The sequence below is a fragment of the Papio anubis genome, chromosome 1 (genome assembly GCF_008728515.1).
Source record: "Papio anubis isolate 15944 chromosome 1, Panubis1.0, whole genome shotgun sequence".
Taxonomy (NCBI): Eukaryota; Metazoa; Chordata; class Mammalia; order Primates; family Cercopithecidae; genus Papio; species Papio anubis.
In genome coordinates this window covers 216,303,809-216,330,457 of record NC_044976.1, presented here as the reverse complement: position 1 = coordinate 216,330,457, position 26,649 = coordinate 216,303,809, and the positions used below count along the sequence as shown (strand labels likewise).

The window sequence follows — 26,649 nt, the reverse complement described above, 5'->3', positions numbered from 1 at the left end:
TGTTTAAAGTATTCATAATGATTATAGATAATCATTACAAGATTATCTGAATTTTTGATACTAAGAAAAAGATACTTGAGGTAAGATCATAGAAAGAACTGAGGCCAAAAGTATAGAGTGTAATAATAGACATATTTTAAAGGTTGAAAGGATTTTTAATGGCCTCAGGTCCTTAAAGAAGTGTTATGAGAATTTTTTAAAGCCAGCATTAGCTCAGATGGAAGAGAGCCAATTGGGTTTTGAATATTTACCTTATGTGTTTTTCATACTGATTTTGCATTACTGGGTAGACAGTATATCTTGCAATGAAATACAGCAAAATAGATAACATCCGTGGGTACATCATATAGTAAGGCTAAAGTGTTGATTTAGGAAATTGATATTTTTATGTGATATAGGATGCATTCTTTATATGGATTATAGTAAAAAATATATTAGCTCTAACAAGTAAAAAGTTACATAAATCAATTTTTTAAATACCACTGTAGATTTTTGTATATAACCTTGCAGATAGTAATGACATCAGAAAAGGTTAGTTCTGAAAGAAGATTTGGTCTCAGGATTGAAGACCTGAGACCTAGTGCAATATTTCACATTTCATTTAGAAAATACCTTAAGAAGATTTTCCTTAGAAGCTTTAATGTTAAAATACTAAGTCTGGTTGATGCAGGAGTTTTGCTTTGACTTGGTAGGTTGCTTTTGTTGCACAGTCCTTGCTTTTGAGAAGCAGTCATTCATAAATAGGTACCTTAACACAATGCAAACATTTAACAATGTTCCTTTGGGATAGCTCAGTATAAAAGTGAACAAACTATTTTCCAAGTTTGAATTGAATCCAAGTACAGAATTTAAATGCAAATGAGATAGAGAAAGAAGAGAATCTAGAAGAAAAGAAATGTGTAGCAGCCTGATTAGATATTCTTGGTTTGGTAGAAATCTAAAAGCTGTGTTTGATACAGAATAACAAGTGGGAAGACCTTTAAATATTTCCCCACTGTCACCTGTGTGGGTCTACCGCCCTGATAGATAGAATGACAAAGAGGGTCCTGCAACTACAAGTTTGTATTTCTGGGCTCCAGAGCATGCTCTGCTTTTCTGGTTATTCTCAGGTGAGCCACGTTGGCATTTGGGGGAAATAAAAAGGGATTGTTTTTACTGCTAGGAAATACAACCATAAGATAGACGGTTTATTAGGAAATCGAGAAAAGAGTGACCTGTGCAAATGGTCCACCAAAAATTACCACCTGAAAACTCGACTTTTGAGTTGAAATTTACCTGTATATTAAACTTTAAAACTTACTTGGATTATACATGCTCACCACAAGTAATCAGCGGGATCAGTTTTATCACTGGGACTAGCACATTATGGAAAACCTTGTAGTAGAGTCTTAACGTTGTACTTTGTCACCAAACTCACTGATTTGAAAAAGTTAACTTCTGGTTGTGGGGAGGGGCTGGTCAGTCTAGTCTTTATTGTAGTCAGAACCATAAAGGCAAAATGAACCAGTTTTCATTACATATATTACATGTAAGTGAATGGATATTTTGCATGTTAATGAATTGTACTAAATGAATTGCCAGGGAAGCTTTGTCCTGTTTTTCTTTAGTGTTTTAAATAATTGGCAGTTCATCTTCACTTGAAAATAGATGCTAGGCACATAGCGAGAGCTCAGTAAATATAGGTAAAGGGAAGGAGGACGACACAAACTCTTTTTAAAAATCAGTTGCTACATGCAATTCTTAATTCTGTTTTGCTATGAATAATTTTCTGACTTTTTGAATGCATGGTGGCACTTTGGATTACATTAATATACTTGACTGAATTTGTATTTGCATGTGGCTGTCATAGTTACCAGTGAATATAGAGGTCTGATTAAATGGGGTACTAAATTCTTTTGGTTTTTCAGTATAATTCAATAAATGCACATTCTGATTACAGACTGCTAGATTTGGTTGTTCAGCCTGTGCCCCAGCCTTCTCAGTGTTCGGAGTTTATTCAGCAATGCTCCGTGAAATCTCCTTTGTACCTAGTATCCCGTTCACTGTCCTCAAGTTCGCAATTAAAAGGATCACCTCAGGCTATCTCCAGGACTTCAGAATTACATTTGCTTGAAACTCCTCTTGTAGTTAAGGTTAGTATTTATGCATCTAGCATTCACAATGAAACTGGATTGCTCTTATTTTTCAAGTAGCAAGGAGAAAAATAAGCAATTTATAACTGATATTTTGGGGAGTGCTGGGAAATGCTTTAAGCATCTTTTTATATTTTCACATCTTCTAAAAACAGAGCTGATTAAATTTATCCCTTCCTGCTTAAAGTTAACAATTACATTATTTTCTTAAATGTAATATAAGGTTCTGTGTGGTTATTGCAAATTTGCCTTTGTCATTTGTAATACTTTCAGGTTCTTGAGTTTGTTTGTTTTTTTTTATTTTTACATAAGCTCCATTTCTGATATTATGCTGTTATTTCTTCTATCAAATGCTATTTAGTTCTTCGGTTTATTTGTATTTATTTAAATTATTTGACCCCTTTGACAAAACTGTTACTCCTTCCTACTTTGGTATCCCTCTTTAAATTGCCTTTTCCCATCTCATAAGTTATTAGCTGAGAAATCACAGCACTCAACTTGTGATATCTGCTAGTGGTGGTCTTTTTAAACCTTTCCATTTTAAAAGTTTTTTTTTTTAACATACTGTCTTCCTAGCCCCTTGACTAATGTTCTGGATTGAAACCCAGAAGCTTTCTTTCTCCCTCACCCCTCCCCATTGTCCCTCGGTTCTCTGTTTGGATATCAAGCATTTATAGCGAAGCTAGGGAATCCTTATTTTTCAAGTTGAATAAAAGATACCTCAATTAATGCTCTTCCTAAAATAGTTATTAAAATAAGTTGAAAAGAAGATTAGGTTTCAATAAGTTAATATTCAGTATAGTATTTTTCTTCATTTGTCAAAAAAAAAAATCCACTTTGTATCCTCTGCAGCTAGGTTCAAATGAAATGAAATTGGAGTAATTTTATACTTGCTGCCAGAATAGTCTAGAAAAAAGAATTATGATCTTGTAACATGTCTAACAGAATTTATTATAATCTAATGGGATTCAGTAATTTGTTTACTAGACCTTTAGAGGCTAAGTGAAGGAATTATCTAAATAAATTTACATGCTAATTTCAGATTATTTGTATTCATTATACTAAATCTTCAGAGGATTCTGATACATAATTTGGTTATTATTGGATTTGTGTGATGAAATTTTTTTTCTGAAACATACTACAGTCTTACTGTAGTTTTCTGTAATGGATTTGTATAATTCTATAATGTTAAGTAATTTATCTTACTAATTGGCACTTTATTTTTTAGTTGAATTTAGGTTGGAAATAATGCTTTTAGAAAAATTATGGATGCAGTTTTATGTTTCGTAGACTTACATATAAAAAGCTCTGGAAGAATTTTGTATTTTCTTTGCAGAAATCCGGAATAAATATTTCTGTTGATACGTTTTTTTTTTGTTTTTTTTTGTTTTTTTTTTGAGACGGAGTCTCGCTCTGTCGCCCAGGCTGGAGTGCAGTGGCCAGATCTCAGCTCACTGCAAGCTCCACCTCCCGGGTTCACGCCATTCTCCGGCCTCAGCCTCCCGAATAGCTGGGACTACAGGCGCCCGCCACCTCGCCCGGCTAGTTTTTTGTATTTCTTAATAGAGACGGGGTTTCACCGTGTTAGCCAGGATGGTCTCGATCTCCTGACCTCGTGATCCGCCCGTCTCGGCCTCCCAAAGTGCTGGGATTACAGGCTTGAGCCACCGCGCCCGGCCTCTGTTGATACGTTAATGGAGATGAGAATATAACCACTATTGTGACTCAGTTGACCCAGTCTGTTTTTATATAACCACTTTTCATGGTGTAATTCCATTTGCTCTTTACCACAGAAAGCTAAAAGTTTGGCCATGTCAGTTACTACTTCTGGATTTTCTGAGTTCACTCCTCAGTCCATCCTGAGGTCTGCTCTTCGATCAACACCTTTAGCATCTCCCTCTCCATCACCTGGAAGGTCTCCTCAACGACTTAAAGAAACTAGAATTTCATTTGTGGAAGAAGATGTCAACCCAAAATGGATTCCTGGAGTAAGTTTGATAATAATTGGGAGAAAAGACATTTTTTAATAAGAATATATTAGCGGCCGGGCGCGGTGGCTCAAGCCTGTAATCCCAGCACTTTGGGAGGCCGAGGCGGGTGGATCACGAGGTCAGGAGATCGAGACCATCCTGGCTAACATGGTGAAACCCCGTCTCTACTAAAAATACAAAAAACTAGCCGGGCGTGGTGGCGGGCGCCTGTAGTCCCAGCTACTCGGAGGCTGAGGCGGGAGAATGGCGTGAACCCGGGCGGTGGAGCTTGCAGTGAGCCGAGATCGCGCCACTGCACTCCAGCCTGGGCGACAGAGCGAGACTCCGTCTCCCAAAAAAAAAAAAAAAAAAAAAAAAAAAGAATATATTAGCTCTGACAAGTAAAAAGTTACATAAATCAATTTTTTAAATACCACAATAGATTTTCGTATATAACCTTGTAGCTAGTAATGAAATCAGGAAAGGTTAGTTCTGAAAGAAACACTGGGGCCATTGGCTAAACCAAACACGTCATCTTACAGATAAATAGGGCTCGGAAGCACCAAGTTGGCTGTAGTCAACTAGATACATGGTGGTAGAATTGGGACTAGGATTCAAACCTCCTAGTTTTTAGTCCTTCTTTTATGTTTGTTTTTACCTTATACTGTGTTGTTTCTAGCTGGTTGTATATTTAGGAGGGTGTGTCTTTAGATCCACTGTAGATTAATAGGAACCTTCCAGTGACTGTTGGTCATCTAGCCTGTTCTGTGCTTTAGTCTTCTGAAAATACTGGTATATTACCAATTAGGGAAACATTAGCCACCATTAACTTTTATGTACCAGAAGAGAATGGATTTAGAATAAATGAATTTTTATTAAGGAGAAAGTTTGGATAAAAACAGCAAAGAAAGCGTGGGTATGACTGGGATGGGTAGCTTAGGACTAGACTTAACTGTGATATTTATTAATTTTTTTGTTTTCAAAATCTTACTTTACAGGCTGCAGATGATAGCAAATTAGAAGGATTTACTACGCCTAAAAAATGTACGGTTCCAGTAGAAACTGAATGGCTGAAGAGCAAAGACAGGACCACATCTTTCTTCCTGAACAGCCCTGAAAAGGAGCATCAAGACATGGATGTGGGGCCACAAAGTCCAGAGAAACTGGATGTGAGCAAAGGAAACAGCAGCGTTTCAATCACATCCGACGAGACGACCTTAGAGTATCAGGATGCCCCGTCACCGGAAGACCTTGAAGAGGCTGTTTTCAGAGTCTGTAAGCCCAAAAGCTCTTCCACTACACTAACTACGAATGTAACTGAACAAACTGAAAAGGATGGAGATAAAGATGCATTTGCGTCAGAAGTAACTCCTTCAGACCTGCAGAAACAGATGGGTAAGAACTCATTTCTGAATACTCCAAATTGTTATTAATGTCCCTCAATAAAGTTTATAATAGAATTTTTTCCACCGTAAGAAAAGCATCATAGCCAGGCACTGTGGCTAATGCTAGTAATCTCAGCACTTTGGGAGGCTGAGGTTGGAGGATTGCTTGAGCCCAGGAGTTCAGCACCAGCCTGGTCAACATAGCGAGGCCCTGTCTTTACAAAATAAAAATTTGAAAATTAGCCAGGCATGGTGGGAGTGTTCAGAAGTTTGAAACCTCAGTGAGCTGTGATTGCACCACTGTACTTTAGCCTGCATGACAGAGCAAGACCCTGTCTCAAAAAGAAAGCGTCAGAGTTAAATATTATACACTCACAGTGTTCTAGTTCCTAGACATAATGCACAGATCTTACTCTTTCGGCTTAAAAAGTGTGGCTTACCTTGCTTCATGAGTAGGTATGAGATTTCAGAGGAGAACTTAGGTGTTACATTTTTTATTTGGCCATGAAATTTAGAAAAGAATAATAGTATTTAAGGAAGGAAATGTAAGATGCCATTGTCTGACTTGAAAGTCCTTCCAGTAGCTATGAGAAATAACTTTACAGAACAAATTATTACAAGTTTTATGTATTTATTTTTTGGAGACGGAGTCTCACTCTGTTGCCCAGGCTGAAGTGTAGTGGCGCGATCTGCAACCTCCCCTCCCCCGCAACCGGGTTCAAGCGATTCTCCTGCCTCAGCCTCCTGAGTAGCTGGGACTACAGTCACCCACCACCACACCCGGCTAATTTTTGTATTTTTAGTAGAGACGGGGTTTCACCATATTGGCCAGGCTGGTCTTGAACCCCTGACCTTGTCATCCACCTTCCTTGACCTCCCAGAGTGCTGGGATTATAGGTGTGAGCCACCGCGCCCTGCCAAATCGCAATTTTAAACTTATACAGCAGTCTTACGTTTCTAGAATTCCATTCTACTCTCCGTCCTCACCTCCAAAATAATCACTGGATAATGAAAATAAATGTTCAGGCTGGGTACAGTGGTTCACGCCTGTAATACCAGCACTTTGGGAGCCCAGAAGTTCAAGACCGGCCTAGACAACAGAGGGAGACCCCATCTCTACAAAAATTTTTAAAAATTAGCCGGGCATGGTGGCCTGCACCTGTAGTCCCAGTTACTCGGGAGACCCCATCTCTACAAAAATTTTAAAAAATTAGCCGGGCATGGTGGCCTGCACCTGTAGTCCCAGTTACTCGGGAGACCCCATCTCTACAAAAATTTTAAAAAATTAGCCGGGCATGGTGGCCTGCACCTGTAGTCCCAGTTACTCGGGAGACCCCATCTCTACAAAAATTTTAAAAAATTAGCCGGGCATGGTGGCCTGCACCTGTAGTCCCAGTTACTCCGGACACTGAGAGGGGAGGATTGCTTGGACGCAGGAGGTTGAGGTTGAGGATGCAGTGAGCTGTGATTGCGCCATTGTACTCCAGCCCAGGCAACAGAATGAGACCCTGTCTCAAAAAGAAAAAAAAACTAGTTCAGTGGCTCATGAATTTATTATCTTCATATTCTTCTACCTATCAAAAAATGTTTTGAGTTCCTAATGTATGTATTCCTGTTAGCTCCTTCTGTGTTTTTTCTGGGTGTTGAAGATCAAACAGTGAGTCAGGTAGAAATGGCACCTGCTCCCTTGTCACATAGAGTATGGTGGACTATATTGACAAACCCTTATAGTCCAGTTTGGTTAACAAGAGGGCCAGGGGAACCCTAGTTAGGGGGAAAGACTTGACCTAGAATTGGTGGATCAGAAAACAGCCTATTTATGTTTCTTACCCTACACACAGTTTTAACAAGGTTATTTAAAGGTAACTCCTAACTCTAAAGCTGTAAAACCACATACTTACATAAAAATCTGCATCTTAAGTAGTTTAAGATGAGAGTCCACTGAAGTTTGGACTATGATATCTTTACTTAGTAAGCATGGGCATTATTAATTGCTCTAAGCGCTATGCCATAAATAGCATATGTCTAGAAATTTACACTGCCTTATTTATATCAGGCAGAGTCTTGCTCTGTCACCCAGGCTGGAGTACAGTGGGGCTATTTCAGCTCACTGCAACCTCCGCCTCCCGGGTTTCAAATAATTCTTTTGCCTCAGCCTCCCAAGCAGCTGGATTACAGGCATGCGCCACTGCTCGTGGCCTACATTGCTCTTTAGATGTGCCTTGTTCTACTAACATGTTTAAATGGTAGCTATTAAAAGAATGTTCGTAGCATTATCTTCACTGATTATTCTTACAATATGAGGCAGTCTCAAATAGAAATCTATTTTTTTTTGAGACGGAGTTTCGCTCTTGTTGCCCAAGCTTGAGTGCAATGATGCGATCTCGGCTCACCACAACCTCTGCTTCCCAGGTTCAAGTGATTCTCCTGCCTTAGCCTCCTGAGTAGCTGGGATTACAGGCATGCGCACCCACACCTGACCAATTTTTGTATTAGTAGAGGTGGGTTTCACCACGTTGGTCAGGCTGGTCTCGAACTCCTGACCTCATGATCTGCCTGCCTCAGCCTCCCAAAGTGCTGGGCTTACAGGCGTGAGCCACCGCGCCCGGCCAGAAATCTGTTTTGTTTTTGTGGTGGGTGGAGTTTCATAAAACACAGACTCTAGAGTGAAGCAAGCTAGATTTTAATCCTAGCTCAGCTACTTACTGAGTACGCTTCATGAGCTGGGATAGGCAGTATAACCTTAGGCTTCAGTTTTCTTACCTACTTTCTTGGATGTTGAGGATTAAGTGAGTTAATATATGTAAAACAGTTGCATTAGTGCCTGTTCAGCAAAAAGTGAAAAGCGAGAGGTTAAGGAGGGGGCTTTTGAGCTAGGTTCAGAGAATTCAAAGAAGAAAGTGTTGGCGGGACGCGGTGGCTCACGCCTGTAATCCCAACACTTTGGGAGGCCCAGGCAGGCGGATCACGAGGTCAGGAGATCGAAACCATCCTGGCTAACACGGTGAAACCCCATCTCTACTAAAAATACAAAAAACTAGCAGGGCATGGTGGCAGGTGCCTGTAGTCCCAGCTACTCGGGAGGCTGCGGCAGGAGAATGGCGTGAACCCGCGAGGTGGAGCTTGCAGTGAGCCGAGATCACTCCACTGCACTCCAGCCTGGGCAACAGAGCGAGGCTCCGTCTCAAAAAAAAAAAAAAAAGAAAGTGTTAGCAGTCTGATAATACAGCAGCAAACCTAAAAGAACAAAAAAGCAGACCCAACAACTTTTTTTTTTTTTTTTGAGACGGAGTCTTGCTCTGTCGCCCAGGCTGGAGTGTGCAATGGCCGGATCTCAGCTCACTGCAAGCTCCGCCTCCCGGGTTCACGCCATTCTCCTGCCTCAGTCTCCCGAGTAGCTGGGACTACAGGCGTCCGCCACATCGCCCGGCTAGTTTTTTGTTATTTTTTAGTAGAGACGGGGTTTCACCATGTTAGCCAGGATGGTCTCGATCTCCTGACCTCGTGATCCACCCGTCTCGGCCTCCCAAAGTGCTGGGATTACAGGCTTGAGCCACCGCGCCCGGCCCCAACAACTTTTTAAAAAGTAATAATGCAAGACTATCAGTAATCACTAAATATTTAGCATAAATAATATTCTTATTTGTATGACTTATAGGCCATTTAGAAGATGCAGAAACAAAGGATCTCTTAGTTGCAGCAGAGGCATTTTCAGAATTGAATCACTTAAGCCCTGTTCAAGGAATTGAAGCTTCTCTTTGTGCACCATCAGTCTATGAAGGGTAAGTTGATGGAGAAAAATTCAAATACTTTTTAAAAGAAATTTAATGAAATCGTGAACCAGAAATAAAATATTCTGTGCATGTTAGATCTCACTTAGATCTTTAACGTCTCCATTTTGGTAATGAGTTTTTTGTTGTTGTTGTTGAGACGGAGTCTCGCTCTGTCGCCCAGGCTGGAGTGAGTGGCGCGATCTCAGCTGACTGCAAGCTCCGCCTCCTGGGTTCCCGCCGTTCTCCTGCCTGAGCCTCCGGATTAGCTGGGAGTACAGGCGCCCACCACCATGCCCGGCTAATTTTTTTTTTTTGTATTTTTTAGTAGAGACGGGATTTCATGTGTTAGCCAGGATGGTCTCGATCTCCTGACCTCATGATCCGCCCGCCTCAGCCTCCCGAAGTGCAGAGCCACCGCGCCCGGCCTAATGTTGGCTGTTTTAAAAGAAATTTAGTTGTACAGTTGTGTGTTATTCAGTAGTTACTATGAAGTTTTGCAGTGCTGGCTGCTATAGACATTTCGGAAATATACAGAGACACGATAAATTGAGGCAGAACTCTGGTGATTCTGTTTTTGTTGAAGACCAAAATTTCACTCACAGCTGTGCATACCTCTGTGCCCTCTGCTTTCCTGTGGTTTCAGGATGATCAGGCACAGGACTCTTCATAGGTAGACCAAAGTAGAACACAGGGGAGATGACAGTTTTATTTCCTTCCATCTGTTCAATACATGACTCTTAAGTTTGTGTGTTTTCTTTGTTTTTTGTTTGAGACGGAGTCTCTGTCCCCCAGGCTGGAGCGCAGTGGTGCGATCTCGGCTCACTGCAAGCTCCGCCTCCCGGGTTCACGCCATTCTCCTGCCTCAGCCTCCCAAGTAGCTGGGACTACAGGCGCCGCCACCGCGCCCGGCTAGTTTTTGTATTTTTAGTAGAGACGGGGTTTCACCGTGTTAGCCAGGATGGTCTCGATCTCCTGACCTTGTGATCCACCTGCCTCGGCCTCCCAAAGTGCTGAGCCACCGCGCCCGGCCTAAGGCGTGAGCCACCGCGCCCGGCCTAAGTTTGTGTTTTTTAAGGACTAGTTGAAACATTATATTCTCAAATAATTTTCATTGAATAAGTCAAAGTGTGGTCAAGCAGATTGTTGGGAGTGTCAGTTTATGTTCTGCAACAAGATAAACAGCTTGCCTTGGAATAGAAATCAGTGCACTGCTTCCTTTATGGAAAGTCAGCTGGACTAATCAGTATTAGTGAAGCAGTTGATTCACCTTCTGGCAAGAGCTCCTTATCTCATTGCAAGACTGACACAGATTGCATGTCAGCACTTTGAATAACACCGTGGTAGAGGATACAGAAAAGGGACGGCTTCAATTATCAAGTGGTAGGAAGGGTGACTTAGTAAAATTAACCGGCACAAAACATAACTTACAACGTTATAAATGGTTCATTACTTTATAAATAACGAACGGGACTTACGAGACCGCCTATACAATTCAGTGTCATGATAGTCACCCCTCGTACCTTGAACTAAATCACATGCTTTACGCCTGAAAAGAGAAATCTAGGTTAGCTGGAATCTTTGCCAGGCCTGCATGGAAAAAGTAGGAGAAGCCAATATGAAAGGATTATCCAAATTATGTTTTTGTTGTAATGTTTTTTGAATTTTAATGAAAACTAGTGTTATTTATTGCAATGGCTTTGATGGATAATTGCAACAATTGCAAAGCAAAGAGCAGTCACGGCCGGGCGCGGTGGCTCAAGCCTGTAATCCCAGCACTTTGGGAGGCCGAGACGGGCGGATCACGAGGTCAGGAGATCAAGACCATCCGGGCTAACACGGTGAAACCCCGTCTCCACTAAAAATACAAAAAAAAAAATTAGCCGGGCGCGGTGGCGGCGCCTGTAGTCCCAGCTACTCGGGAGGCTGAGGCAGGAGAATGGCGTAAACCCAGGAGGCGGAGCTTGCAGTGAGCTGAGATCCGGCCACTGTACTCCAGCCTGGGTGACAGAGCGAGACTCCGTCTCAAAAAAAAAAAAAAAGAGCAGTCACATGAGAAGGAATCACATGAGAATTATCAGTGAGAACCCAGGTGTGTATTCACTATCTTGGCTAACTAGTTCCTTTTAAAATGTAAGCTTATTTGATATTTTGTGGTGATGTATCACTGTTACTTTACCTTTTTCTTGAATTTACTTTAAAATACTATTTGTCCTAATTTATTTTTTTTTTTTTTTTGAGACGGAGTCTCGCTCTGTCGCCCAGGCTGGAGTTCAGTGGCCGGATCTCAGCTCACTGCAAGCTCCGCCCCCCCGGGTTCACGCCATTCTCTGGCCTCAGCCTCCCGAGTAGCTGGGACTACAGGCGCCCGCTAATTTTTAAAATTAGCATGCTTTAATTGGGTTTGGAGAAAGGTCAGATTAGAATATTAAAGGAACACTGTCATCATATTCCAGGATTTATTTTCACCATATGGATTAATACAGGTTTCATTGGTCCCGTATTCTGAGTCATTTATCAGTCTTTCCAGGTAGCATTAAAATATTGAACCTTGCCTCTACTGAGTTCATAAAAAATATTCCATAATATTTGACAGACTTATTTGAAGACTGTGGCCACAGATTATTAAAAATTGGCTTAAATAGAATGTATACTGACAGGCATTTTAAAATCATTTCATTTCTACTTTAAGGCCATGCCATTGTTGCCAGAAACATTAGAAAATGGGAAAACAAGTACAGCATTGTTTCTGAATTCACTTTTAAATTTTCTGATTGTTCAGAATGAGCTTGAGTTGTAATGAATTCTCTGAACCTCAGTTTACATCACCAAAATGACAGGCTGGGCAGTGGGACTAAAGCGGGTTAAAGCAGATGGGATCTTCTTACACACTAAGGTATGTATTTCTTTTTCTAAAGGAAAATGTTCACCCAGAAGTCCAAGGTACCAGTGTTGGATGAAGGATTAACATCTGTTGAAACCTACACCTCTGCAATTAGAGCAAATGACAATAAATGTATGTATTATTTTGACTTTAGGATTATTCCATTTTTGTGTTTTGAGTGAAGAGTTTTCTATTCTTAGAACAAAATAATCTATTCTGTTGTTCAGATTTTTTCTTCCTCAGTTATTTTCCTCTCTGGTCAGCTTTCTTGGCATAGAAGTATTCTAAGATGTATAAGCTGTCAGACAGTGGGTTGCTTGTAAGGCATTCTGTGGCTCTAATATTGAAAGTCTTAGAATGGTTTTTGTGGACATATTTTCCACAAAAAATATGAAAAAAGAACAAAATAAATTACTAGTCCACAGCCAAATGCATCCCTGCTGTTTGATCTTCTTGGACTCAGAAGAGTTTTTATTTTGTGTTTGTGATAACTTAAGGCCACGGTTGACTTTTCATTATTAGAAAATAGTCACAAATGACTGAATATGCTCCAGGGAAATTAACAAATATATGGAATTTTTTTTTTTTTTAACCCAGTGAACATTTTTGTGAAGGCCTATTCTCAGGCTGTACAGAGATGAGGAAGATAGGTTTTTAAGGAGCTTGCAGTTGGATTCAGGGGAAGCAGACACCTTGAATGTCTGTGCCCAGAATTGGTCTGATCATCTTGTATCTATTACAATTTAGTCCTCACAGCACGATACTGTGACATAGTTGTTACCTGACTCAGGAGCCCACGCTCTCAACTGTTACGGCTTTGTTCCTGGTACATTATGAATGGGGCTTAGGGAGCGCTTCAGCAGGCTTGTTTTTGTCCCATGATTAAGGTAATACATGATTACAGAGTAATCCAGAGAGAATTGTCTAACATGTAAAGTAAAAAGCCCATCACCCATTTTAGGGGTCCATAATTAACTAAAGTGTCTTTCCTGAATTCCTGTTTTCTGTGCACATTTCCCCCAGTATGTTGAAAGAGGAGACACGATGGTGCCTAAAGAGTGCAGGCGCCTGAACCCGAATGTTTGGGTTCCTAACCCAGTTCTGCACTCAGGGGCTATACCTCTATTTTTTTGTTGGTAAAATGTTAAAAGTTTTAAATGGGAGTATTGTTAATACCCATTTCATAGAGTTGTCAGGATTAAGCCACTTGCATGTAAAGTGTTTTGTGTAGCGCTTGGTACCTGAAGTTTAGTGAATGTTAGCTGTTAGAAATAATCATCAGTACATTTATTATTTAAGACATTTTTCCTGTCAGGAATATAAATTAATCCTGTTCTTTTTTTTTTTTTTTTTTTTTTTTTTTTGAGACGGAGTCTCGCTCTGTAGCCCAGGCTGGAGTGCAGTGGCCGGATCTCAGCTCACTGCAAGCTCCGCCTCCCGGGTTCACGCCATTCTCCGGCCTCAGCCTCCCGAGTAGCTGGGACTACAGGCGCCCGCCACCTCGCCCGGCTATTTTTTGTATTTCTTAGTAGAGACGGGGTTTCACCGTGTTAGCCAGGATGGTCTCGATCTCCTGACCTCGTGATCCGCCCATCTCGGCCTCCCAAAGTGCTGGGATTACAGGCTTGAGCCACCGCGCCCGGCCTCTTTTTAACAGCTCTAACAGTGTTCTGTAGTGAAGATGTTACATGCTTAACTAATTGCTTATTTCTGAACATTTGGGCCAGTCACCATTTTGGGGTTCGTTTTGCTGTTTCTGCAGTAAATATTCTTGTGTCTTTGCACATTACATTCTATATCAGTGTTTCTTTTGGGTAGATTCCTAACCATGGACTTGAAGTGTGTACAGATTTTTTATTTTTATTTTTATTTTTTTGAGACGAGTCTCGCTCTGTCACCCAGGCTGGAGTGCAGTGGCGCGATCTTGGCTCACTACAAGCTCCGCCTCCCGGGTTCCCGCTATTCTCCTGCCTCAGCCTCCCGAGTAGCTGGGACTACAGGTGCCGCCACCACGCCGGGCTAATTTTTTTGTATTTTTAGTGGAGACGGGGTTTCACCATGTTTGCCAGGATGGTCTCGATCTCCTGACCTTGTGATCCACCTGCCTCGGCCTCCCAAAGTGCTGGGATTACAGGCGTGAGCCACCACGCCTGGCCAGATTTTTAATATTTTATTGTTGTATCCAATAGTTTGTATACTACTTTTATGTATTTGATGAGAAGCCCGTAAAGTGGTTTTTTTCATCATTGTCTTTTTGCCAAACAGGAAAACATTTTTCATTTTATTCACATGATAGGGATAACAGCCCCATTTTCCATTGAAAGTGTAGAAATAGTTTTTCCTAGTTCATCTTTTATTTTTGTGCTTTATTGATTTTTTGTTGTTGTTAAGCACTAAAGGATTTTTAATTGTTATTTTCCCCCCTTGTAGTATTTTGTGTCATTCATAAACTTTACACCCATATATTAATATCACCTATGATTGTTAATGACATATTAAACTTTAGCAAAGAGGAAGATGAAAGAAGGAATTTAAGTGAGCCCAAATTTTTTTTTTTTTTTTTTCTAGTCATATCAAAGCCCAGATTGCATGTCTCTCATGTAATTCTATAATTACTCTACAGGGATAACTGGTTGTCTGGTAGTCACCTGGTAAATACAGTTTTCAGATTAATAAGGAACAAGCACCTGAACTTCCTCGAAGCAGTTGGTCATCATATTAAACGTTTCCTGATATCATTTATCAGTTATCAGTTTTAAATGTGAAATTTTTCTGTTTTATCTCTGTGGAAAGGTGTGTACTGTTTAAGAAGTTGCAGACTTTCTGTCATTTTGATAGTTTATTAATACACTATTCAAGTGCAGTGTAGCCTTTTCCTTTCTATTTGCTTCCTTAATTGTGTGTAGATTTATCAGTTTAAATGTAAAAATTCACCCATTTTTCTTTCAGCTGTGGCTGGTATCCTTGGTGATAGTGGAAACTCTTCGCTCACTATCTCTGAAGGTCCTATTATCTCTGAGCGCAGGCTTAACCAGGAAGTAGTGTTGAACTTAAAAGAAGATGATGAAGTAGAAGTTGATGTACTAAAAGAAAATGTTGACTTACCAGAAGAAAAGCTTCCAATTTCTGACAGCCCTCCTGATACTCAAGAAATTCATGTAAAAAAATTAATTTTTTACTTCTTTGTCAGTCTTTCAGTTTTGGTTTAGTTGTTTCAAGACAGTAGTTCAAACCTAACACATTCATTTATTTGACTGCTATGTAAAAACTTATTTATAAAAATCTGGGTTCAAAAAATAAGTGTGTAAGTATTTTGTGGAATATAAAAACACGTCCTTTAAGAAATTGGCCTTCAAGGTGGGTGCTGTGGCAGTTGCCAATAGTCCCAGCTACTTGGGAGTTTGAGGAGGGAGGATCCTTGAGCCCAAGAGTTTGAGACCAGCCTGGGCAACATAACAAAATCCTGTCTTGGGGGGGAAAAAAAGAAATTGGTTTTCATGAAAGCCAAAAGGAAGTGTTAAGCCATGGTTTTATCAATTTAATTTTGCTGATCTGGTTCAAATGAAAGGTCTTTTTAGTCGTAAGATCATATATTTGAAAATATATGGATACAGTTAAACAGGATTTCCCTCTACCCCAGGCATCCTTGTGGGAGAATGATAGTCAGCTGGTTGGTACTGAACATCCGTACACTCGGAAAAGGACTTTTTGCTACTTAATATGACTTAGAGTTTTTAGAAAAAATTATGCCAAATCTTTTATTACCAGCAGACAACTTTTATATAATAAATTTTGAGATAAAAAACCAACTCTTCTAATTATTTATAGAAATTTGATTGTTTAGAATTTGGGAAGTTTCTTAACTCATAAAAATGTCATAGTTATCCATACTCATCTTAATGAGTATTCCCACTGCCATGTAGATGAGCAAAGTTGTGGGGATGGTGTAAGTGGGAATCCTCATGTCTGGGTTATTTCCAGTCTGCCATCTCACTGAATGTTTGGGGAGTGGGAAATGTCGTTGTCTAGGTGGGTGGTAATGTTCTACCTTCTTGGTCAGGAGATCTCTGTTACTTTCTGCCTCCTCCTTTTTCTCCCCTTCCCTTACCAAAAGGTAAATGCAAGGACCATTCCTTCTTCCACCAAACCCTTGCAGGAGAGGTACTGAACTTGAAAGCCTTAGGAATTTCATGGTTTATGCAGCCCCAGCAAAGGGAAGAGGATTGAGTCTAGCCCAAGGGAGCTTATGTAGGTGAATTGTTCTTCAACTTATGGGGATCATGCTGTGTAGAAAAGTGTGGCTAGTTAGGTAATTTGGGGAATATCATTAAAACACAGTTTGGGGGTTGTTTTCTCCGGTTAACTTTTTTTCTTGGGTGAGAATAGAATAAGTTCTTAAATGTTCTCAGAACTGTTAGCGTCATAATTTTCAAGCTTTTGTTGACTGTCTTTTTAGCCAGGGAAATGTGGAATTTCTAGTTAAATTTCAGTCATAATCTCAAAATCTTTCTCTCTAGTTATTTTGACTGAATGAGAGTCTGATTGCTTAAAGGGATAATTTTGTAAAGTAAACCCATAAGTATATGCCATATTAAATATAATTTATGTTTTAAAAGGCACACAGCCAAGGGTCATCAGAAGCCTGTATGCTTCAAGTTAAAACATGTATTACAATTCTTTAACCAGTCTCTTATCTTTAATTCATTTAGGTGATTGAACAGGAAAAGCTTGAAGCTCAAGATTCAGGAGAAGAGGCTAGGAATCTTTCATTTAATGAGTTGTATCCCTCTGGAACACTTAAGCTTCAGTACAATTTTGATACTATTGACCAGCAGTTTTGTGACTTAGCTGATAATAAGGACACTGCAGAGTGTGACATTGCTGAAGTAGATGGGGAACTTTTTGTGGCTCAAAGTAACTTTACCTTGATATTGGAAGGTGAAGAAGAAGTGGAGTCAGGCGATTTTGCATCATCTGATGTGTTACCTAAAGCAGCTAACACAGCAACTGAAGGAAAACTTGTATGCAGTGGGGAAAATGATAATCATGGACAAGTTGCAGATTTGCCATCTGCCATAACTAGTGACCAAAAGTCCCAAAAAGTAGAGACTTTACCATATGTGCCTGAACCTATTAAAGTAGCAATTGCAGAAAATTTACTAGATGTAATTAAAGACACAAGAAGTAAAGAAATTACTTCAGATACAATGGAACAGTCCATTCACGAAACGATACCTTTAGTGAGCCAAAACGTAATGTGTCCCACTAAGTTAGTCAAATCTGCATGTAAGACTGCTCAGGAAACAAGCACAGTAACTATGAATGTCAGCCAGGTTGACGTGGTTTCCTCCAAGACTCGTAGGAGAGGACAACGTATCCAAAACGTGAATGTTAAATCAACACAACAGGAAGCATCAGCAGATGTTGCTACTCCTAAGATGCCAGGGCAGTCAGTCAGGAAGAAAACTAGGAAGCCACAAGAAATTTCTGAAGCTTCTGAAAACACCTATTCTGATGTCAAAGGAATATCTGAGAACCAGCAAATACCTCAAAATCCTATTACGCCTAGGAGAGGAAGGAGAAAGAAAGAAGTTAATCAGGACATACTAGAAAATACCAGTTCTGTGGAACAAGAATTACAGATCACTACAGGTAGGGAATCAAAAAGATTAAAATCATCTCAGCTGTTGGAACCAGCAGTTGAAGAAACTGTTAAAAAAGAAGTTACGGTTTCATCTGTTACAAAAAGGACTCCTAGAAGAATTAAAAGATCTGTAGAAAGTCAGGAAAGTGTTGAAATTATAAATGATCTAAAAGTTAGTAATGTAACAAGTCCTAGCCGAACGATCAGAAAATTAAGAAGTGCTAATTTAGATGCTTCTGAAAATACAGGAAATAAGCCAGATGATAAATCCAGCGATGAGCAGCTGCCTATTAAACGTATTAGACGGGTCAGAGGGAGAGAAGTTAGTCCATCAGATGTGAGGGAAGACTCCAACCTTGACTCATCTCAGTTGAGTCTTCAAGCAGAATTGGATATGTCTGCCACACCTAGAAAACGTGGTAGACCAAGAAAAATCCATCCATCTGAAGATGTAGGATCTAAGGCTGTTAAGGAAGAGGGAAGCCCCAAGAAGAAAGAAGCTCCCAGCATTAAAAGGAGATCTACAAGAAGTACCCCAGCTAAAAGTGAAAATACTGATGTTGGAAAACCAGCTTCAGGAAAATCCATTTTAGTGCCAAATAAGGAACTTTCGATGGTGATGAGCTCTAAGAAAAAACTTACAAAAAAGACTGAAAATCAAAGCCAAAAAGGTTCATTACACTCAGTATCAGAAGAACGCACAGATGAAATGACACGTAAAGAAACAAATGACCGAGAAGAAACACTGCTTGCCACAGCTTCCTTCACTAAATCATCCCGCAGCACCAGGACTCGGTCTAGCAAGGCCATTTTGTTGCCGGATCTTTCTGAACCAAACAGTGAGCCTTTATTTTCTCCAGTGTCAGAAGTTCCAAGGAAAGCAAAAGGTACTTTTCTTTCTCTGCAAAACAGTTTTTCATCTCACTCACTCTTCAGCTTAAAATTGGGTTAATTATTTGTCCTAAGAATGGTTTTATAGGGAATTTTTCCCCTTCCGCCTCAAACCAAAATTGATCTTTTAGTAGTAAAGTTTAAAGGTTTCATGTTTCAAAGTTTGAGTTCAGTTATTCAGTATGGTTAACATGACTTCAGTCCTGTAACTCAAGTAACATAGATTTATTTTTTAGAAGAGTATAATTTCTCTTCTGTGACTTTTATAAAAAAGTGACCTTTAATTTTAGTTTCTTCCAAAATAGAGTCAGTATTTTTAATCTCCCAAGTACTGCTGCATTTGGCTCACACCCCACTGATATCCACAACCTGAAATTGTTTTGAAGGGAAACACGAGTAGCTTTTTATTAAGATACATAAATTATTTCAATCCATATTCACTATTGCCCACAAACTGGTGCATCTGCATGCCCTCATCTTCAGTGAGGCCATTCTTCATTGTCACTGGTGAGCTGAGGACTGTGGTTGGTTGGTCAGACCTTCTCAGCAGGGGTGACCTCTCTCCCCAGAGGGAGCACGTACGTGCGTTAAGTATACAAACAGATACACAATAGATCTGCAGTGATAAAATGTCCATGGGGTGCTTTAAACATGTCTAAAAAGCTAAGACACTGGTGTGACTGAAGAGATCCCATTAGAGTAACTCTCTGTAAAAGTGTTAATGGTTAGGTAAACAAAATACAGGGTTTGTGTTTTTTGTTTTGTTTTTTTGTTTTGAGGTAGAGTCTCGCTTTGTTGCCCAGGCTGGAGCGCAGTGGCATGATCTCAGCTCACTGCAACCTCTGCTTCCCGGGTTCCAGCGATTCTCCTACCTCAGCCTGCCTAGTAGCTGGGATTACAGACCTGGCTAATTTTTTCTGTTTGTGGAGACAAACAGAAAAAATTTCTGTTTCTGTTTCTGCACCCGGCCATGTAGTTGATTGTTTAAGTTACAGTTTAATGTTTGAATTTCAGCAAAGCAGCTCAGGACCTTATAAATAAAGTAGATGACTTGGCCGGGCGCGGTGGCTCACGCCTGTAATCCCAGCACTTTGGGAGGCCGAGGCGGGTGGATCACGAGGTCAGGAGATCAAGACCATCCTGGCTAACATGGTAAAACCCTGTCTCTGCTAAAAATACACAAAAAATTAGCCGGGCGTGGTGGCGGGTGCCTGTAGTCCCAGCTACTTGGGAGGCTGAGGCAAGAGAATGGTGTGAACCTGGGAGGCAGAGCTTGCAGTGAGCCGAGATTGTGCCACTGCACTCCAGCCGGGGTGACAGAGTGAGACTCTGTCTCAAAAAATAAAAATAAAAAAGTAGATGACTTGTTGTACTTGATATAGTTTGAGCCCAGGAAAATGCCTCTCCCCATAACAATTGATCATTTGTCCTAAAAATGATTTGTGGCTATAGGGGATCCTCTTCTCCCCTCCTCACTCAGAAAATTTTTAATTAGATCTTCGATTTTGGTAGTATAACTTAATTTCTTCGTGGTGTTAGAAAAGTGTGCATGGTTATACCTGTGTTTTGCATGAAGGAGAATGAAATGACAGAATGTGTGATATTTTAGTTACCTTTTTAAGTTCATTTTATTAGGATGTTATTAAAAAGTTAAAAAGAAAAAAAAGTTAAAATGAAAATCATTTGATTGGCAGGAAGTCGTTAACATATAACTTATACACTCCTCAGGACTTGGATAAATGTAGTAAACACCAACAGTGAGAGCTATTTTGTTAGAGCCTAGCAAACATCTCAGTAATTCTGATTTTTGTCATCTTTACATATTTTTCATTTCTGTACCTACTAATTTTAACTGTTTTCTGTTAAACTAAAAATACATGGCAGCAACATGGCCAAAAAAAAACCATCTCTACAAAAAGTACAAAAATTAGCCAGACGTGGTGGCAATGGGCTTATGGTCCCAGCTACTTGGGAGGCTGAGACAGGAGAATCACTTGAGCCTGAGAGTTTGAGGCTGCAGTGAGCCATGATCGTGTGCCACTGCACTCCAGCCTGGGCAACAGAGCAAGACCATGTCTCAAAACAAAAACAATACATGCCTACTTAGCAAAAACTAGAAAACAGAAGTTTATAATCCAGCCATCGGAAGAATCACCATTCACATTTTCCTGTATCTCGTTCCAGATACGTGTGTATGGTTGGTTTCTAAAAACCTACAGTTTATGTGCATGCATATATTCTGCTTTTTTCTCCCTATTTATTTCATGATCATTTTCAGTTCCTTTTTGTTGTTGTTGTTGAGATGGAGTTTTGCTGCTGTTACCCAGGCTGGAGTGCAATGGCACGATCTTGGCTCACTGCAACCTCTGCCTCCTGGGTTCAAACAATTGTCCTGCCCCAGCCTCCCCAGTAGCTGGGATTACAGGTGCCTGCCACCATGCCCAGGTCATTTTTTTGTGTTTTTAGTAGAGATAGGGTTTCGCCATGTTGGCCATGCTAGTCTCAAACTCCTGACCTCAGATAATCCACCCACCTTGGCCTCCTAAAGTGCTGGGATTACAGGTATGAGCCACTCTGCCCAGCCTCCAGTTAATCTTAAATATTCTTCAAAATCCAACCAGCCTGGGCAACTTGGTGGGAACCCATCTCTACAAAAGAAAAATTTTTAATGATTTGGGCATAGTGGCTGGCACCTATAGTCCCAGCTACTTGGGAGGCTGAGGTGTGAGGATGGCTTGAGCCCGGGAGGTTGAGGTTGCAGCGAGCCATCACACCACTGTGGTCCAGCCCAGGTGACAGACTCAGATCCTGTCACCTCCCCCCGTACCCCCCCAAAAAATATATATATATATATGTTTCAAAATCTTAAACGTAATTTTTTTTTTTTCATAGTGGCATTTCATCTCACAAATATGCCACAGATTGTTTAAACCCTCTTCTGTTGGGTATTTGAATTACTTTCAGATTTTTTAATATTAGAAATAGGCACCTTCTAGAATGAGATGATGGGATTGGAGGGGATAAGAAACTTGGGATTGAGATCTCTCATTTCTGCCAGTTATTAGCTGGGCAGAAAATCATATAACCTTTCTGAGCCTTGTTTCCTCATCCTAGAATGAATGTGGTAGTGCGTACCTTACAGGGGTTCTTATGAGTACTCACTACTTTAGCAAAGCAATGACCACTCTGGGACATAGCTTCCTATCTTCCTCTGCCCTTTATACTGTTACCATACCTTGTCCCTTGTGCCTATTTATATTCTAAACTTCGTTTTTACATAGGGATGGAGGTGCAGAGAAGACTGGGTGTAGGTATACTATATGATTGGAAGGCTAGAGGTGGTCCTTTATTTTATTGAAACATAGCAAATTATCTTAGAATTTTGTGTTTTACTAAATGAATATGAAACTTCACATTTCATACAGCAAATATTAAGAAGGGCTTGCTGTATACCTAAGGCCATGCTAGATACATGACGTTCATATATCATTTGATTCCCACTGCAACCCAGTGAAGTATATATAGGTACTTTTACTTCCTTCTATCCTCATTGAGGAACTTGAAGTTCATTGAGACTGAGCGTTCACATCACCCAGGGAATAAGATGTGTTGTCCTGGAGCTACTACTGCTGCTACTGGCTGGTAAGAGCCAATTGTTAAATATCCAAGAACTTGTAACCCAGCCATGGTTTGCACTGGCCACAGGAGGCACATTTATACCTTAGAAATCAGCACATGCTGTACATCAGCGCTCTCTGAATTCTCAGAGTCATTTACTCGCACACAGTTGGGTTTGAACCTAGGTCTTTTGAACTCCTTAATCCTCAAAACAGAGATGGGTGAAGAATTGACACACACTCAAAGTCTCATCTGTGCTATAATAGAAGCATATGGAAAAAATGATGGAGGCTATTTTTGCATGTGATAGTATATTTTTGTATTTCTTTATATATTCCTTTGAAATGGAGTAGGAAAGCTTGGTGAAGATTATGAAAAGTGAAAGAAATTGTTTTTTTCAGGTAGTCTAAAAGAGAGTTGTAGAATGTATAATTTTCATTATAAAAATGTAATATTTTTGTTCATCTGTTTCTTGAAGCCAAAGGAGAGACCACTAGTAGACCATTGCCATTTCTGCCATTTACAAACTGGGAGCAGAGATTATTTCTGATAGCAACTCTGTTACTTCTTTTTTTAAGAATCATACGCTTATATATACCTCCTGTGTACCCACAAAAATTTTTTTTTAAAGAATCATATGCTTTAAAAGCAGAATTTGATATCTGATAGAACTCTTGACTGTCCCAGTAGCTAACATTGAACTATAATTTTATTTCAAGGGTTTATAAATGAAATGGGATTTATATAACAAATGCAAACATGTGTAGGCACTTACCACTACCATGCCACACATTGTTCTACTTCTTTCGTCCTCGGAACAATTTTGAGATCGATGCTATTACTAACCTTATTTTGTAGAAACTGATGCACAGACAGCTTGAAGTTACTTGAAGGTGGGATTTACTCTGGCAGACTGATTAAACTGAACTGTGCTTCTCTGTAATTACATTGATGATTGCTTTTAATATAGGGGGCCCTTTAGTTTAAAAAAAAAAAAAACAGGTCTGTGTGGTAAATGTTTTTAATTCCTTATTTTAAACCAATTGTTGTTTAAACCATTTTTATTTATCTATGGAATATCTTCCTGTTAGCTTTTAACTCTGTTACCCAGGCTGCAGTGCAGTAGCACAATCGTGGCTCACTGTAGCCTCAACTTCCCAGACTCAAGCCTCCCAAGTAGCTGACACCATAGGCGTGCACCACCACATGGGCTGATGTTTTTAGAACTTTTTGTAGAGACAGGGCTCTCACTTCGTGGATCAGGCTGGTCTTGAACTCCTGGCCTTAAGCCGTCCTCCTGCCTCAGCCTCCCGAAGTGCTGGAATTACAGTGGTGAGCCACTGCACCTGGCACTTTCTCCTTTTGTGGACATGAACTTTTCTGTTTGACTGGAACAAGTAGTTCAAAAGGAACTGGCTAGAGTTTCTCTTTTTTGAGAATAAAAAACCTACTTTGTAAATAACGTGTCTGGAATAGCAGTAGTTATGGCACAGACTAGTTCAGGTTACATATAGGATTAATGCTTTCCCTCCCCAGAATGCTTGAGGAGCAGTAAGGACTAAAAGAAATAGACTAAACAAACAGTTCTGTACCTGCTTTCATGGCCTGTCTTTATATTGTAGCCCTTTTTAGTTTGAAGCATTAAATCGTCCCACACATTTGGCATACCCAAATGATGCTGGGATTTTTCCTGTCATTCCTCTGCTAACATGGATAATTAGGTTACAATACTGATGGTTTCCAGGTTTGGGGATGTTTGCATCTTTCTAAAGTACATCATTTGTTCCAGGTTTTTATTGTGGTTATATATTTGCACACATATATAAAGATACAAATACAGTTTTTTCAACTTTTTTTAGCTAAAAAAATAGAGGTTCCTGCACAGTTGAAAGAATTAGTTTCGGATTTATCTTCTCAGTTTGTCATCTCACCTCCTACTTTAAGGAGCAGACAAAAAAACACGTCCAGTAAGAACAAGCTTGAAGATGAACTGGTAAGAAATGCATGATTTTATTTGTGTTTGTTAAAACATACTTTTATTTTTTTTTTAATGTTTTGTTTTAATTTTATTTAAATTTTAATGATTTTAAATTTTGTTTATTATTTAAGTAAATGTCTTAAAGATAACAGTCATGTATACTAAAAGCCAAAAGTGGTCTTGTCTGCCCCTTTGGAGACCCTCCTTACCTTTAAGACACATCTGTGGTATGTTACCGATGATATTTTACTGGCAGTTCTAGTTTAAATTACCTGTTTGTGGAAAGGTTTTTAAATTCTAGTGTCCATCAGAATTACGTGGGTGTTTTTTAAAGAAATAGTTGAGGGATTGAGTGGAAGTCCCTTATGTTTATAAATGTTAATTCATAAGCATTGATTGAATTGTCTGCCATGAGTCTGTTACTCTGTAAATTACACAAAATAATTCAGGCAAATTCCTTGTCTGTCAGGCACCTACAGCTGAACTGAGATACACAGTTTCGTTGAAGAGATGAAAACAATTATTTCAAATCATTTATACTCAAATACTTTGTAGACCAAGGTTAGAGGAGACAGGCATTCCTCCTGACAGAGTAAATGGCAGAGGCAAAGGCTCAGAGCATGGCAGTAGCAGGCAGATGAGGAGTGTTCATTGTGAATAGCCATGTGTATATTGCAGGTAGTTTCTATGAAAGATGAAATGTGGGTAGGAGAGAATAGTCTCTGGTTGTCTACTTAGAAACCGAGAGCCTGGATATGGACAAAGGGAGTGGGTACAGAAGGCAGTAGACAGTGGAGACATTCAAAAATAAAACTGATCATAACTTGGAGATGAGTTGAATTGTAGGAATAAAGAACAGGTCTACATGACTAAGGTTTCTACTAAAAAGTATGAGAAAAGGAGTCAGTTTTGCACTGGCAAGTTTGAATTCATCAGCAATGTTTGGCTATAGTATTCCTTGTCTCAGTATAGAAGTTTTAAAATTAGTTTCGTGTTTAGTACTTAACTTTTTAAAATGTTTAACCCATAGAAAGATGATGCACAATCAGTAGAAACTGTGGGAAAGCCAAAAGCGAAGCGAATCAGGACATCAAAAACAAAACAAGCAAGCAAGTATGACTTTGTGTTCTGTTCTTGATTGATTGATTGATTGCTTGAGACAGTCTCGCTCTGTCGCCAAGGCTGGAGTGCAGTGGTGTGATTTTGGATCACTGCAACCTCTGCCTCCCAGGTTCAGGGGATTCTCTTGCCTCAGCCTCCCAAGTGGCTGGGACTTCAGGTGCTGCCGAAGGTGGATTTCTTTTTATATATATATATATATATATATATATATTTTTGAGACGTGAGTTCCCCCGCTTCTCTCTGTCACTTCAGGTTGGAATGCAGTGGTCGGATCTCAGCTCACTGCAGCCCGGCCTCGGGTTCACTTCATTCTCTGCCTCAGCCTCCTAGCTGGGACTACAGGCCTCCCACCTCCCCGACTAGTTTTCTGTATTTTTAGTAGAGACGGGGTTTCACCTTGTTAGCCAGGATGGTCTCATCTCCTGACCTCTGGATCCTCCCAGCCTGCCTCGTGGCCTCCTAAAATGCTGGGATTACAGGTGTGAGCCACCGCGCCCGGCCGATTTCTTTATATATTAATAGCATGAAAGCCCAGTCCTTTTAAAAGGAGCATGGGAGGAATAAAAATAAAATAATAAAAGGAGGATGGTAGGGTGGGGGCAGGTTAGTTCCCAGTGGATCTTTCTGGTTTTTGCAGAAAAACAAAGTAGGGGAGGAAGTGTGATGGTTTTACCTCTTTGTTAGGAAAATTAAGTAACTATTAGTAAAAAATAATGATACATTTTAAAATCCTGCAGTTATTTTACAAAAAGCAATAAAACTGCATCCATGGGAAAATTACTCCATTTCAGATATATTTGTTACACGGAATCTTGTTTATGCTGTGCTTAGTAGGCATGGTTGAATTTAATAAAAGTACAAGTTGATACATTTTATTTAAAAACTGATTTAATAACACTATAACTAATATCACTGTTTACATATATATATACTGGCGTATCTATTTGAGAAACTCTTGTTTGTGAAATTCTATGGATCTTTGCTAATTGCTGGTGTTTGATCATTGACAGTTCTGATGGGCCTGCGGGGCTCTCATCCCCTGGGCTGACTACTGGTATTCGGCCCATCCTTGTAATCCAGCAGTATTTTTTCATACATTTGAAACATTTAGAGGAAAATTCAGTAATTGAATAATTGTTTGTAAATATTCTAATCGAAAAGGAAAAATTCCCCTTAATGAAACCTTAACTCTGCTTCTGATTAGCTTATATGACTTAAAGCTTCACTTCAGTTCTCTCGAAACCATTACATCTTT

The 26,649-nt window shown here is 39.9% G+C and overlaps 1 protein-coding gene across 8 annotated transcripts in view; it reads left to right on the top strand.

The window, feature by feature from the left end:
- The window catches only part of AHCTF1 (AT-hook containing transcription factor 1), a 98,107-nt gene that overhangs the window by 69,414 nt on the left and 2,044 nt on the right, over positions 1-26,649 (top strand). For 4 of the 8 annotated variants that reach the window (XM_031660226.1, XM_031660205.1, XM_017953163.3 and 1 more), the window contains 9 exons: positions 1,940-2,132; positions 3,926-4,120; positions 5,101-5,497; positions 9,146-9,269; positions 12,176-12,273; positions 15,091-15,299; positions 16,851-18,672; positions 24,154-24,287; positions 25,303-25,385. In XM_031660226.1, coding sequence (XP_031516086.1) covers positions 1,940-2,132; positions 3,926-4,120; positions 5,101-5,497; positions 9,146-9,269; positions 12,176-12,273; positions 15,091-15,299; positions 16,851-18,672; positions 24,154-24,287; positions 25,303-25,385 — 3,255 coding nt within the window. Of the gene's footprint in view, positions 1-1,939; positions 2,133-3,925; positions 4,121-5,100; positions 5,498-9,145; positions 9,270-12,175; positions 12,274-15,090; positions 15,300-16,255; positions 16,390-16,850; positions 18,673-24,153; positions 24,288-25,302; positions 25,386-26,649 lie in introns of those variants that run through there. The other 4 variants (XM_031660225.1, XM_031660214.1, XR_004180445.1 and 1 more) reach the window with 3 other exon arrangements.